This window comes from Rhamphochromis longiceps, linkage group LG11, assembly GCF_057381845.1.
Source record: "Rhamphochromis longiceps isolate RC_006_pf linkage group LG11, R_longiceps_female_GT1.1, whole genome shotgun sequence".
Classification (NCBI taxonomy): Eukaryota; Metazoa; Chordata; class Actinopteri; order Cichliformes; family Cichlidae; genus Rhamphochromis; species Rhamphochromis longiceps.
Window position 1 is genome coordinate 10,688,302 of NC_140567.1, and position 14,083 is coordinate 10,702,384.

General features: G+C 40.7%; 2 protein-coding genes across 2 annotated transcripts in view; both read right to left on the minus strand.

The window, feature by feature from the left end:
- LOC146658598 (F-actin-uncapping protein LRRC16A-like) overlaps window positions 1-8,749 on the minus strand; it is an 83,564-nt gene extending 74,815 nt beyond the window's left edge. The window contains exons 1-2 of the mRNA XM_085422278.1: window positions 8,237-8,749; window positions 3,583-3,680 (exon numbers count right to left, since the gene is read on the minus strand). Coding sequence (XP_085278404.1) covers window positions 3,583-3,680; window positions 8,237-8,276 — 138 coding nt within the window. The 5' untranslated portion in view covers window positions 8,277-8,749. The remainder of the gene's footprint in view (window positions 1-3,582; window positions 3,681-8,236) is intronic.
- A 611-nt stretch (window positions 8,750-9,360) lies between these two features.
- On the minus strand, window positions 9,361-11,411 carry LOC146658599 (tumor necrosis factor receptor superfamily member 11B-like). The gene is made up of 5 exons (XM_085421704.1): window positions 11,248-11,411; window positions 10,765-11,155; window positions 10,445-10,624; window positions 10,282-10,363; window positions 9,361-10,185 (listed from the first exon to the last, which is right to left on the minus strand). Exons 1-5 carry the CDS (start codon window positions 11,263-11,265, stop codon window positions 9,945-9,947), a joined length of 912 nt encoding a protein of 303 aa, XP_085277830.1. The 5' UTR covers window positions 11,266-11,411; the 3' UTR covers window positions 9,361-9,944.
- Window positions 11,412-14,083: the final 2,672 nt, after the last annotated feature.

Here is a 14,083-nt window from a genome sequence, read left to right on the forward strand (position 1 = left end):
TACTTGCAAAGAACAGATAAACTGTTGTGAAAATAGATATATGGTACTTTTTAAGTAAAAGAGAAGCCAACAGCAAAACTGCAAGGTGTCACGTAAAAATCACAAAAACGTCCTAGAGTCTGCTGTCCACCAAGATTAGAGTAAACAACCACAGAAAGAAAGGAGAGCTGCTTGCCATGATTTGAACACCTAACAAAGTTGGGAGGAGGAGAACACTGATGTAGGTTCTACTCAGCGTCAGTAAGAACACATTACTCATCAAGGTTACTTGAACAGAATCATACTTTCCATTTACTGCATAATCAAATCCTAACAAAGTTAATTTTTCCAACTGTACTAAACCGCAATAGTATTAAACTGACTTAAGTTTGTATTGATGGCTAATCTGTTCTATAATAATTCAAGCTGTAAGGACTCGAAAACTTTACACCTCTTTTAGACCTTAAACACTGAACAGCAGATGCTACACTTCCATAATATACTAGCTATACCCTCCATTTAAACTAGCTGAACGCCCCCTTTTTCTTCATCCTGTTTCTACTTCCTGTTTGTACTTTTCCAAAATACTTGAAGCTCATATTTGATAGTAACATTTAATCTCCAGGCAATCTATAAATAGATTGTTCTTTCATCATGCCAAACTCTAGATAACACTCACAGGTTACACTTCGTGACATGTTTATTTTCCCTCTGAGCCACTTCCTCCATAATCAGTCTGTCAGACTCTGCTTTTCTGCAGAGCAACAAACAGCGCTGTACTTGTTCTGTTCAGTCGAGCAGAGCGCCGATACGACGTCACGCTCCGCGTCTGGAAGAAATACTAGAGCCACTCCACTGGAATTCCTCACTTCCCAGTACTGACTCCCACTTCTTTCTTTTGTTTAGTGCGTATGTGCGTATGAGCACTACTATAGCCTCTGTGTCCAGCTCCTACATAGCGACATTGTTGTCATAGCCACGTAAAGTTAGCTGCAGGTCGAGCACTAGAATGGACTAAATTACATTTGAGTATTAATGAAAAGTTTTAAAAAGAGAAAAACCAATAGAATAGAATGAGATAAACTGAAAAACATACTATACAAATAGAACAAAATACTTTGTTACAGGAAAATTGCGATTGGTGGACATCAAGGAGACAGGGTGATAGTTACAATTGTGTATGTTGTGTGTCTGTCTGCACGTGTATGGTCCTCTGCAGAGACCATGTTGTATTAATAGATTACATGATTCCTGTGGACGCTAACAGTGGACTGTCAAGAGCACATTTTTACCCATTTTAGGCAGACCAGTGTGTGAACAATTCTCAAGGTTCTTAAAGTGAAAGAGCCAAGTTCCCAGGAGGTGCATCCCTCTGTATTCATCTTATTATTCTTATACAAGAGGCTACTTTACTTCTGCAATAAATCTCTTCTCCATAAGACCTGTTGCCACTGATTTTCAATCAAGTTTTTGTGTAATATGGCATACCTCAGCTTTTTCTCCCAGTTTCCCTTCCTTAAAAGTTTCAAGCGACTGTCGAGCTTTTTGACAGTCAACCTTCCACTGACACCATTTCTGATGAGGCTTCAGTGAATAGTCAATGGATCACCTGAAGGGCCAGATGCATCTCTCACGTTCTATGTCAGGTTTATGCTGGACCCGTTTCCTATTTCTTAAGCACATGACTTTGACAAGACATGACTTCCAATACTGTTCGTCTGCTGCAGATTTTGTTTAGGGCTTTTTTGGGCTTGTGATGTTTCCTGTAATGTTTGCACTGGAATGAAAATGAGTTAAAAAGCAGCCAATGTCCAAAGAAAAACTTTGAAAGACCTTCAGAAAGCCTGGAAAACTCTTGCTTAAGACCACTTCCATTCCAAGAAATTCTGCTTCCTTGGATTCAAACTATACAGAAATAAGATATGGCTCGATGCTTTTGCACAGTACTGTGGGTTATTAAAGGTTGATTTATTAAAATCACAGCTAACATTAGGAATGAAACCAGAAATGCCCTTTTATGCAGCAAGTAAAACACTAGCAAATAACAGAAGTCTTTAAATAACACATCTGTACCTCTTCCACATCAACCGTGCTGACTCTGATGGCTCCAGAAACCAGCAGTGCTAATTCATCTCATTTAGTAGAGGAAGGCCTACTTTCTCCCCCCACAGTGTGCTCCCAGACCATTTAGCAAGTACAGAAGATGTTAAAGAGATGCTCATCACTTTTGTCTCTTACCTCTTTCTGCTTGTGTCCCTAGGAGACTTGTACAGTACTAGCAGTGCTAGCATTACCACAAGCATATAGATCATATAGAAATGTGAGAAATCTTGTGCAGGCCTATTCACAAAGCTTTTTCCCCCCACACAAAGCTGAATTACAAAAAGCTCCACGTTCCACTAAGAGCTGAGTTACTAAAAGACTCCTGCCATTTTCACAAAGTACTATCCAACTGTATGAGCCCTGCTTAGATGCTGATTTACAAAAGCAACTGTTCTGTCTTAACTATATCAGCTTTTTGTCCCTGTTCATCACAGAAAGAGCCAAGTGCATTTTTAATGATCTGCCAGGTATTAATTATTTAGCTGCTGGTGGATTTACTGATCTGCGGCCAAAAGTTAATGGTCTGAGCTGCTATTTCCACTTGATTTCTGCACACACTGAGGGCTGGTGTTTAAAGTCAGAGATGTCGCTGGATGGATAAATAAGTGAATAAATGACAGAATGAATGAATGACGCATCGGACAAGTAGCAAAGGAAGCTAGTGGCTGTAGATTGAGCCACTGATCAACACTATCAGCAAAGTAGCAGCCACTTTGGAGCTACACAGATAAGGCAACTTTAAAATCGTCTTTTAAAACCTCGATTGCTCGACTCCCTCAAACTGTATCCAAACTTACAAGCTAAGAGTCAGCATGGGAGATTCATTGTGAGGATATCCTTATCGCCAACACGCAACATACACATCCTTAGAAATTATAGGGAAAAAGGTGTTTCCTTTTGGCAGACAATCGTGACATGTTTCTTCATTATAAAAGTAATCCTACTAAAAGGGCCAGCAGGGCACTGCCAATATGAACTGCTAACATTCAGCTCAGCATATTTTTAATAACAGAAATTCAGCCAAAATATAAATAAATCCTTACCAAAAAAAGAAAAGCAATCACAGTGCAACTCCCCGAGTCCGATTTATTCAGCTCTTGTGCAACCTTTACAAAACCCCGCTGAGAAGATCACACAGCCCACATATTGGGTTAATGCCAGACACTGCACTGGCAATTATTAATAAAACCTGATAAATGTTACCAGCTGGATGCTTTACACACACACTCCACTGCCCCTTCTAATCAGATCACACACTCAAGCCGTTTTTACACGTGAACTCTTAATGAAGCGCTCCTTCATGTCTAGAAATGTTCAGGGCTGCTGTGCAATCAGCCTAAAAATCAAAGTAGTGAACCTTGAAAAGACAAACTATGCAGCTACAGACAAGTGTGGGAAAAGCAGGAAGATTTTTGACGTTCTTAGGAGAAATCAGTACATTTCGATAAATGCAAGCCTTAATGAAACAACATGGTTTGGCAGCATCAGGAGTTGACTCACCAATACTCTGTTCTCCATCTTGTCTCCTTTGATCTCCAGTTTGACTCTCTTCCGCAGTGACAGCTTCACTTTTCTTCCCACCGCATCCCTCACGCTCTCTACACAGAGGAGGAGAGAAGATGTCAAATAAGGAGTCAAATAAATAAGGAGTGACACAGACTAAAGTGAGAAAATTTGGGAAAATGCTGTTAAAGAAATTGTAATTGCCTACAACAAGAGAAGAGAAGAGAAGAGAAGAGAAGAGAAGAGAAGAGAAGAGAAGAGAAGAGAAGAGAAGAGAAGAGAAGAGGCGGCTTTTAATGTATATTCTTTTTCATTTGTAGTCTCTTTCCAACTTTGCTTACGCAGCAGAGAAAGATCAGTGTACATCAGCCACAGGGGAAAAATCCATCATATCTACTGATTAGGAAAAAAAATGATGAAATATTTAAGTTCCATTTTAATATAACAGAATATTGACTTTATTCTAGTTTTCATTTAATTATCAGATCATGAATCCCTCTTCTGACGACTGAGACGTTTAACGCCTACTTTCTAACACATAAAAAGAAAAGAAAAGAAAAAACATCATTTATAATATAATAATTTCAATTATTTCAATTATGCATGTGAGTATATCCATACCCGTTTGAACACAGGCCCACAGAGGCTTAATGCCGAGTGTATGTTTCCCGTTACAGACTGATTATTCACACCCAGCAGAAGTGTCAACAACCAGCGAACAGGCTCAAACAGGAGAACTGGGTCAGCCCCCTCTCCACGTTAATTCACCTAAAACACAGTCACAAATGCAGTCTGCGCACATGCGTCTGACACAGACGGGGATTCTGCATGTACATCTGTGCTGCGCATATCCTCGCCTACGGGCTTCCTCACACCATCATAAGATCAAAGGAAAAGTAATAATTAGGTACGGTGCAAAACGGTTCATCTGCCAGCCTTGAGCTTCCTAAATAAACTTCACTGCAAGTGTGCACCATTTCCTGCTGCAGCACTTTTGCAACCTCAGTGCAGAGACCTGAGAGTCACAGAAAAATCTCTGCGACTCTCAAAAGGCCACAAATGTAGGCCTTGTATGTTTTAATGGGTCTGGGCAGATTTTGGTCTCAAATCACTCGTGTCGGACTCGGATGTAATTTTTTTTTCTGCCAATTTAATGTAGCTGTGACAGGATTTCTTATTTCACAAGGCATTTGTTTTCATTTGGTAGGTAGAGCATGTGTGCTATATGCTATAGGTCACACCAGTTTAAATTGGAGGTGATGGGGAAATGAGACACTTATGTCATTGCAAAAGTGTAAACAAACTACTGAGAGCTCCATAAATTAGTTGGCTAATTTATTAACTTAGTGTCAAACCTGATTTGTTGCTTCACAAAGCCACTAATAAATACACTCATGACACAGTAGGGGAAATAATTATTTGATCAAATGCTGGAGGAGGAGCTTGTTAATAATCTGACTGCAGGTGGGGCTGCAATCCGGTTGTTCAGTCTGACGTCACTAGCCGTGTCTGGGTCTAAACTCCGCTGCAGGTCCATATATCAAACGATCACTATGGGATTACTGAGAGTTGAAAAACTGTCTAAAGTCTTTCATCTTTAATAAAATGATCAGCGTTCTGCTCTACCAGGTGTAACAATTGAGTTTAACATCCAGGCATCCATGAAAACGGAATTTATGACATTTAACGGAGTTAGAAGTTAGCAGGGAGTTAGCTCGCTAGCTTCTATCTAAATACAATATAGCATGTCCTGACTGCGGGGTTTTGGAAACAAATTAAAACGTACAGCTCTGTTATCACTTCCAGCATAAATGAAGACCGAAAACTAAACAGCAGTGACGTTTGTAGGGTTACTGAAGTTTGGCTAGCTGGTATATAATGATGTGCTACGTGACCGCTAGCGACACAGCTATGTTAGCATAATATAAACAAGCTAACTTTTTTTCCACTCGATAAAAGTTAACGCGAGTGTTCTCGGTGGTCAGGAACAAATGTAATCGCATGGCAGGATGCTGTAAAAGGACCAAACTTCAGCCAGGAGAACAACTGAGATAATCCATCCACAATACGAGGTTAGTCATTCATATACTGCTGCATGGGCTGGGCTGTAGTTACATCCTAAGGTTTTAAAAACTGAGCTTAAAAAAATAATTAGCGGTAATAAAAGCCGAGGGAGGTCAACAGTGGTCGCTGACTGTTTTAGGAGCTTTTTGAGATCAAATAGAAGAAAATACATAACATTAAACATGTTAACAACACAAAAGCCATATTAAACGCAGACTACTTTAGACCCGGAAGTAGGATTCGTCGCGTCATCACTGAACAACCGGATTACCAAGAACACCATTAGTAACACACAACAAAGTAATGGATTGGAATTTTTCAGAGCCTACAAGGTCCCCCTGCTCAAGAAGGCATGTGTACAGGCAGATTCTTTGTGTATGGCTCAAAGAACATCATCCCCACAGTCTAGCATGGAGGTGAAAACATGCTTTCAGGCTGCTTTCCTGCTAAGGGTGCACAACGACTTCACAGCATTGAGGGGCCAATGGACAGGGCCGTGTACTGTAAAATCTTAAAAAAGGTCCTCCTTCCCTTAGTAACAGATGGGTGTCCAGCATGACAATGACCCAAAACATATCACTAATGAAACAAAGGAGTGGCTGAAGAAGATAAATACTAAGATGCTCGAGTGGCCTGGCCGGTCTCCAGATCTCAGTCCTATAGAAAATCTTTGAAGAGAGCTGAAGCTTGGAGTTAACAAGAAGCAGCCAAGAAATCTAAAGGACTTAAAGTTTCTGTGAAGAGGAGTGTGAAAAAAATCCCTCCTGAGATTTCCATCACTGTACTGTTTCATCTATAAAGAATTAAGAAGACATCATATATCAATATAGAGACAAATAATCATTTAAGTCATTTTAGAGCCAGTTTGCTTCAAAAGTGAGCAAAATTGTTTTTCCTCTCTTCTAAATGTTTAAACTTCTGTGTGTGAGAAAATAGTGACATGAAGCAATTTTATGGAAAGAAAGAGCATTTTAAATATTTAACTCACTCTCCAAAAAGATCATAGAGATGAAGGTCAAGTTTACTACCAGCATCAGCATTGCGCTGCAAACTTTCTCCTTCTGTTTCCTAACTCTCCTTGCTGACGCAGCCTTGCCTGTCTGGTTACTTTAGGTGTGTAATCAGACGAGTAACTGTTGCCCTAACTTTGAATGTGTCTGAGCATGTTTCAGTAAAATACATTTTGAGCACGAGCTCACTTATTCTGAATATGTCCACTTCAATATTCCATCCTCAAAAGGCTGAAACTCAAAGTGTCCTGACCTAATCTGCTCACTACCAAGTAAGTTAAACGGAAAACATGAGCACAAGCACTTGACATGTCCTGTTACTCAGCAGAGAACACTCTGAGTTCATGCAACAATTTTCCATCTGCAGCATCATGCTGAAACTCCTTGCACGATGCCAAGAGTAATGCTGCATGATACTGAATCATCACCACCAACAAAGAATGGCTGGTTATACCCAGACGCAGACAGATTCCTTATATTTAGTGTGCAGAGTTGGGTGAATTAGTCAGCAAACATCAGGGAAATTTCCCATTAAGAAGAGGAGGAAAAATACCGTCTATAACAAACCCAAACACTGTAAAAACCTGCAGAAACTGTATTTAAAAGTGGTTCCAAGTCTCTGTTAAAGACATATGTGTTTAACAGTTCAGGGAAAATGTAAACAAAATAGCTCAAATTAGATAAAAGGTCAAGTATGCAAGAGTTCCACTGAAATTCCTGCAATGTAAAATTACACGCTTTCTGGCTTCTGTCCTAACTGGAGGCCAGGGTACACAGAAAATAACATGTAAAAACTGTGTTAGGGATCTATAGTATAAATGATACACGGCTAACACGTGACCTGACAGCATTTTCCTAAAAGCCTCCTTGACATTCTCCACTGCTCCTGTGTCTGGCAATGAGAAAATGAACCCTGCTTGAGATGAATGATGAAGTTCATCCAACATTACACCTGGATGTCAAAACCTGACCTACTTTCTTAAACAGAAACCCTGAGCCAAGGGGTTTCCAGACTCACACAAATGAGGAAAGGGGATCATGAAAACAAGGGTTAGAGTAGAGCAGCTACCAAGAAGGCTAGAGATGCTAAAGTGGACCAGGATGACTGTGAGTTAAAATTATGTGCAGAGGACTGACAGGCTGACCACACACATCTCAACTATCTGGCTCTTCTCCCATGTAAACATTAACAGAACAAGCACCTTGTGGCAGTGCTCCGCGTATAAACATCTCCAAGCTTAACTGGAGATAAAGAATTTGCAGTCTCTTAATAACAGCAGTCTGCTTTAGGGAGAAATCGGTTTAGTATTGCTATGATATTGAAATGAATGAATTTAAAAGAAAAAAAATAACCCTGTATACATATTTTTATACTGTGGTTGGATATTTGTGCCTTAGCACTGCACTCCAAGTGTGGCTGCATTATAAACACAATAGATTTTATGGTTACAATACTATCAGTAAAACTTGTTACCATGCGGAGCACATGCACGCTGTGAGTTAGGAGGATGAGAGAGAGGGTATCGGTGATTGTTCCAGCCTGGACACACAGCCACAAATCCGCTTTTGTATCTTACCCAGAAGCTCTTTTGGGACCTCCGACACTTCCTCGCTCATTTTGCTGAAGATAATATCCAAAACAACGATAAGAACTGGCTCAGCGCATCGAGAAGCCTTAAATTATGAGGGGAAATCGTGAGCGGAAAAAGAGGAAAGAGTCAGGTGGTTCCTCCGCCGCCGCTGCTGCTGCTGGGATTCTCCCGGTTACATGCTCCTCTTCTCTCGCAGTGTCCGGACAATGTATCCGCTTGTGTTTAGGCGCATCCCTTTTCAGTTTGGAGAGTGGTGAGGTAAAGGCTGATGCTAGGGAGGGAAAATCAGCTAGAGTCCTTTTAAAATCATGCTGAAACCCTGCAGCCTGAGCGCCTGGCCGAGATAAAAAGACCACCGCTTACACGCTCTCACACACACACTCTACCGTAAAGCTGTCGGTAATGGGCTACAGTAGGCTACCAGCCAATGGTGGGAAACGGGGCCCCTCCCCGGTCGGTGATGCGACAGCCTGGGAGCCGATGCGATTCCCAGAACACCGGCATGGCGTGGCAGGAGGGGGCGGCGGCGCTGGTGGTGTCAGACCGATATTAATGAGACTACAGCACCAGCTCCTGGAAGACTGGGACCTCTAGCGGTGCCAATCCCCATGTTTAACATCTGACACACAAGACTCCCGATGCAGAAGTAGCTAAAGCGCACAGCTTCGTTAGGTTTAGAGATTATGTATATATATCGCTTGGAAGTACATAAAAAATATATTAAAGCTTTGTTTGATGGTTGTTAGAGTCTTTTGAGGAAAAACAGCTATAGCATACGTCAAGAGTGGCAGGCTACATTTTATTGTGTGAAAGATTTAATTTGTAGGAAGTGGTTTTTCCAACAGTAATATAAACGGAGTGAGGGCGACACCATGTGGTAGCTCGTTGACAGTACAGATTGCTGTAGTGGTTGCACTATGTTGGATTCATATATATATATATATATATATATATATATATATATATATATATATATATATATATATATATATATATATATATGAAAGTGGAGTTTTGCAGCACTTTTCTTTAGTAAACTATAGTTGAACTATAGTTGAAATTTGAATATTTCAGCTTTTTGAGATTGTGTCAAACAATTTGGAGAATCAGGTAGAGTGCTGTAAAAAAGTATTTGTCCTCTTTCTGATTTCTTCCACCCTTGCTAAATCATAAGTTACATGTAGTTAACAGTTTTTGGAAGGCTGACCGGTCACAGTTAGACTCTTCATAGCTGCCCATACTTCCTCTTTACTTGCACTTCCTAAATCACTGTCTTTATTTCATCTGTTCTCTCTCATTTGCAACACACTCTTCACTTCTTATCATATATTTATCCTTAACCGTCAAAACCTGCTGCAAATCATTTCCAGCCCAATCTCTCCAGTCCTCTTCTCCTTCATGCGTAGTCTCTCAGTATTCCTGTCTGCTTTCATAATCTTAATCTTTGCAAACCTCTTCCTTCAAATACTTTCCTGAACTTCCTCTTTCCACCACCAAATCTCTGATTCCCAGAAACTATACCATCTGAAGTTAAGTACAGCATATACAAACAGTAGCTTTAGCAATGGAAACTCAAGTTTATAGAGTACATATATACTTATAAAATGACAAACGATACAAAGAACATTCTGCTTTATCACATAACTTTGTAAAACAGGTATACAGTTTTTATAAATGTGTAACGGACTGCAGACTAGAGAGCATTGTTTACTTCATCTATTGTTAAGCTGCAGTTTGGGTTCTGCTGCTTAATCTCATGGAGTCTCTTCTTTAGTTTTTCTGCCATGGAGTTAAGATCTGAAGCTGTTAGCATGTCGGGAATCTTCCTCAGCTTTTCCTCCGGAGCCTTTGCCAGCCAGTCTATGATGTGATCCATGAGAGGCTCTCTCTGTTTGGGGAGACTGGACCTCTCTTCCGACGAGGTAAGGATGTATCTGTTGCAAGGAGACAATGGTTTAATTGGCATCTTTTTTGAATTTAGAGGTGAAGGAGTGCTGGAGAATAATCAAACAGACAAAGAGTGTGCTCACTTGGAAACAAACTTCTTGATTTTTCCTACACGCATCCTGTGTGCATGGAAGAATCCTGAGAGGAATGTCCTGAGAGTCTCACCTGAGAAAGTTTGAAATAACTTTGTAAATTTGGTTGCATTAAAAAATATTTTGTTTTTGGCAGATAACATTAATAACATACCTCCGTTTGCAAGACTCTCACAGGTGCCACACACGGTGTCAGAATAGGCTGAGCCAGTGAGGAGTATGCTCTGCCCACTGGAGCACTCCTGATGTTTTACACACAAATCCACCACAGAAGATGAGCTGGAAAAATATCCCTCTGGACACGTTTCACAAACGGTGTTTGTCTGCTGTGTACCTAAGAGAGGACAAAGGAGGACTTCAGGTCACTACATTCATTGGAAGTGTAAAGTGAGTTAGACATACTGATGTTTTGGATAAACAGAAGAAGATGGATGGATGGTTTAGTAGTTCATATTTATTAAATGAATACTGTACCTTTAGTTTGAACCCCGTATCCAGGGCCACACTCTGTGTGCCGGATACAGAAGTCATCAGCCGAGTAAAAACCTTCTTTGCACCGACAGATCCTGTTGGTTGTCGGGGAGCACTCTGTTTCCACCTCCAGGTTACCTGTGCAAAGGTCGTTGCAGTACAGACACCTGGGCAGGTAGTTCCACAGATCGGTGAAGTGGCCATTTTTGCACGGCTGACACTGTGTGGGTGTGGTGGCAGTGCAATGAGCAGACATGAACGTGCCCGGTGGACACTTGGGACATTTGAGGATTTCTCCGGTTACCGGGTCTCGGTGGTCAAAGGTGGGAACAGGATCCACCACTGAGGCACCACAGAGTGAACCAGAGAGCAGGAACAGCGCTGGCACGATAAACTGTGAAGAGAAATGACACGTGACATTATGCGAAAAATTAAAAAAACAACAAAAAAGTACGCTCCCAATATTACACCAGAGATAAGACATACTGAGTTCCCAACAAACATGTCGACGATGAACCCGCGTGTCTTGAAGTCTTGATGTCTAGTCTTAGGTTTATGTGTTGATGTTTAAATCACGGGAATTCCCCACATCCTTACCGCGATGACGCTATCCACGCTTGGAAAACATTTGCGCACGTACAGACGTTAGGTACGGTTCATATGCGGTCGCTATTCGTTTCGCCTTTAGGTGCACCTCGTAAATTCAGCCATCTCTACTCCCAAGGACATAAGGCTGTTTAAAAGGCTTTTTGGGGTCAATATGTTTCCGTTGTTGGGATAAACACGTGTCTTTAATAACTTTGTTGTTCTTGATGCGTTGTTTTATATAATTCAGTGCTGAAATCATAACAATAAGGTAGCTTCTAAAAGTGAAACATGAAAGCTATCACAAGGGTCTTGGTAATGTGTTAAATAAAAAAAATATTATAGGATTTGTTGAATTACAAAAATAGACTTGTTTTGAGATGAAACTTTCAGAAGTTTTGAATTATATACAACATGGCATCAAAAAGAGTAACAAAGTCATTAAAGGTATGTTTATCCAAACAAAGGAAAATTAATCCAAAACAACAACCTTATGTCTTTGGGTGTACAGATTGATGAACTTACGAAGTGCACCTGAAGGCACCATGAATAGCGACCTCATATTAAACCGTACATAACGCTGTAGATGCGCAATTGTTTTTTGGAAATACACTACTTTGTATGGATCCCCGTGGTCAGCCTCCAGACCTGCTCTGTCATCACCGCTGGCCCCGCGGTCGGCCTCCGGACCTGCTCCATCCCTTCCATTGGTCACTTGGCCAGCCACCTGAACCGTTTTGTTTTGCACTCAGTTTCCTTAGATCACGGCCAGCCTTCAGAACTGTTTTTTACCATGTTCTTGGACTTTTGCTCTTGGTTTTTGGACTCGGTGTATTTGTATTCTATTTTTGTGAGTGTTTTGGTATTATTATAATTTAAGTTTAACTAGTTAGTTCTGAGATCATTCTTACTGTCTCTGAGGTTGCTTGTGATCATTTGTTTCTTAGGTTCCCCTTTGTCCTCTGTGTCCCTCTCTTTGTGTTTGTGTGTGTCCTTGTCTTTTTTTCCCTCTTGTGTTTACGTGTTCCCCTCCTTGTGTTTCCTTCCATGGCTCCCCTGTTTGTCATGTCAGTTCATGTATCTTCACCCCGGTAAGGTTGGCGATATATCGACTATCTGAGTCTATAGGCTGAGGTTATTGTCAATCGTTTTTACAAGGGAGATTTTTTTATTTATTTGCCCATGAGTAATTTTGCTAATAATGTTGGCTGATGACCTCTCCTGGACTGCAAATACCACGGCAGTGGTAAAAAAAGGCCCAGCAGCGTCTCCATTTTTTGAGAGTGCTCAGGAGGAACAACCTGGAGGAGAGGCTGCTGGTGACATTCTATAGAGCCACCATAGAGAGCATCCTAACGTACGGCATAACAACATGGTATGCAGGGTGCTCAGTTGCAGATAGGAAAGTACTGCAGAGGCTCATCAACACAGCCCAGAAGATCACTGGCTGCTCTCTGCCCAGCCTGGAGGCCATTGCAAACTCTCGGTACCTCAGCAGAGCTGGCAATATCATTAAGGACTACTCTCACCCTAGTAATCAACTGTTTGAACTATTACCGTCAGGCCGACGGTACAGGTCACATAAAACCAGGACAAACAGATTCAAGGATAGCTTCTTTCCCAGAGCTATCACCGTAGTAAATAAGCACAAAACAATTGAACCTGCTTAACTATACCATACTTGCCACTGTCACTATATTATGCTGCTGTTCATACTATCATTAAATGAATGCTGCTATTCTGTGTATATCGTACTTACTATTGTTTGAGTACTTCGGTACTTTTTATATTTTATGTTTATAGTTATTATTGCATTTTGCACCAAGGGAGTGGCACTCCAATTTCGTTGTACCTTGTACAATGACAATAAAGGCTATTCAATTCAATGAAGTTAACAGAAGCAGATAATAAATAATAATAATAAATAATAGCGCTGTTTTAATGGCACCCTCCTTTAGCTGCGAGCAAATGCACCCTCCTCAGAGTGTGCCCAAATACAGCAGTGATTCATTTACTGAAACTCATAACAGAAAGAAAGAACGGCAGTAGCCTATGTTCAGAAAAAAAACCCAAAAACATTTTATTTAAATAAAAAAACCACAATGGTGGGGAGGGAAACAACGAGAAACTGGCTTCTTTTTTCCACTATAATGGTGTTTACTGGCCGTTCCAGTGTTTATCTGTCTTACACACTCGACCAAACAACAAATAAGTTAAAAATCAAAATGTCTCTTCCAGTGAATTTAAAAAAAAATTTTGTGCGATTTGGCGCATCTCAAATAAATAAATAAATGAATGAATGAAAATATTCCCTACAAACAAAACTTATAAACTCTTTGACAGGAAAACAAGCATGTTTACTTTAACAGGTTTTAGCAGTGATAACAATATTACCAGCAGTGCTGAAAACGTGTTCTGAAGGTGTGCTTGTGGCTTGTATACACAGATATTTCCGTGTCATGTGTGGCATCAATGGGGAACGTTTTTCATGCATTTTCCACCAAACCAGTGGATTGTCTTCTCCGTCTACAACCTCCTCGCTAAGGTAACAGTCCACTTCTATCTATGCCTTCTCCTCCAGTGTACAATTTGGCAATTAGTTCGTCCATGTTTGGACGTCTTCTGTGTTCTAAACGCAATTCAGTTTGTGCATGTTTACACTGCTCCGCCCATCAAAAGTCTCATGCGTGAATACATCGCCTATTGACGGTTATTGGAGTGATGATTTTTGGTTGGA

Bases quoted from the DNA above. Each gene is read 5' to 3' on its own strand.
- LOC146658599 (XM_085421704.1), bottom strand. The intron at 10,625-10,764 runs GTACAGTATTCA...GTCCTCTCTTAG, and splicing joins ATACGGGGTTCAAACTAAAG to GTACACAGCAGACAAACACC. The intron at 10,364-10,444 runs GTATGTTATTAA...AAACTTTCTCAG, and splicing joins TGAGAGTCTTGCAAACGGAG to GTGAGACTCTCAGGACATTC.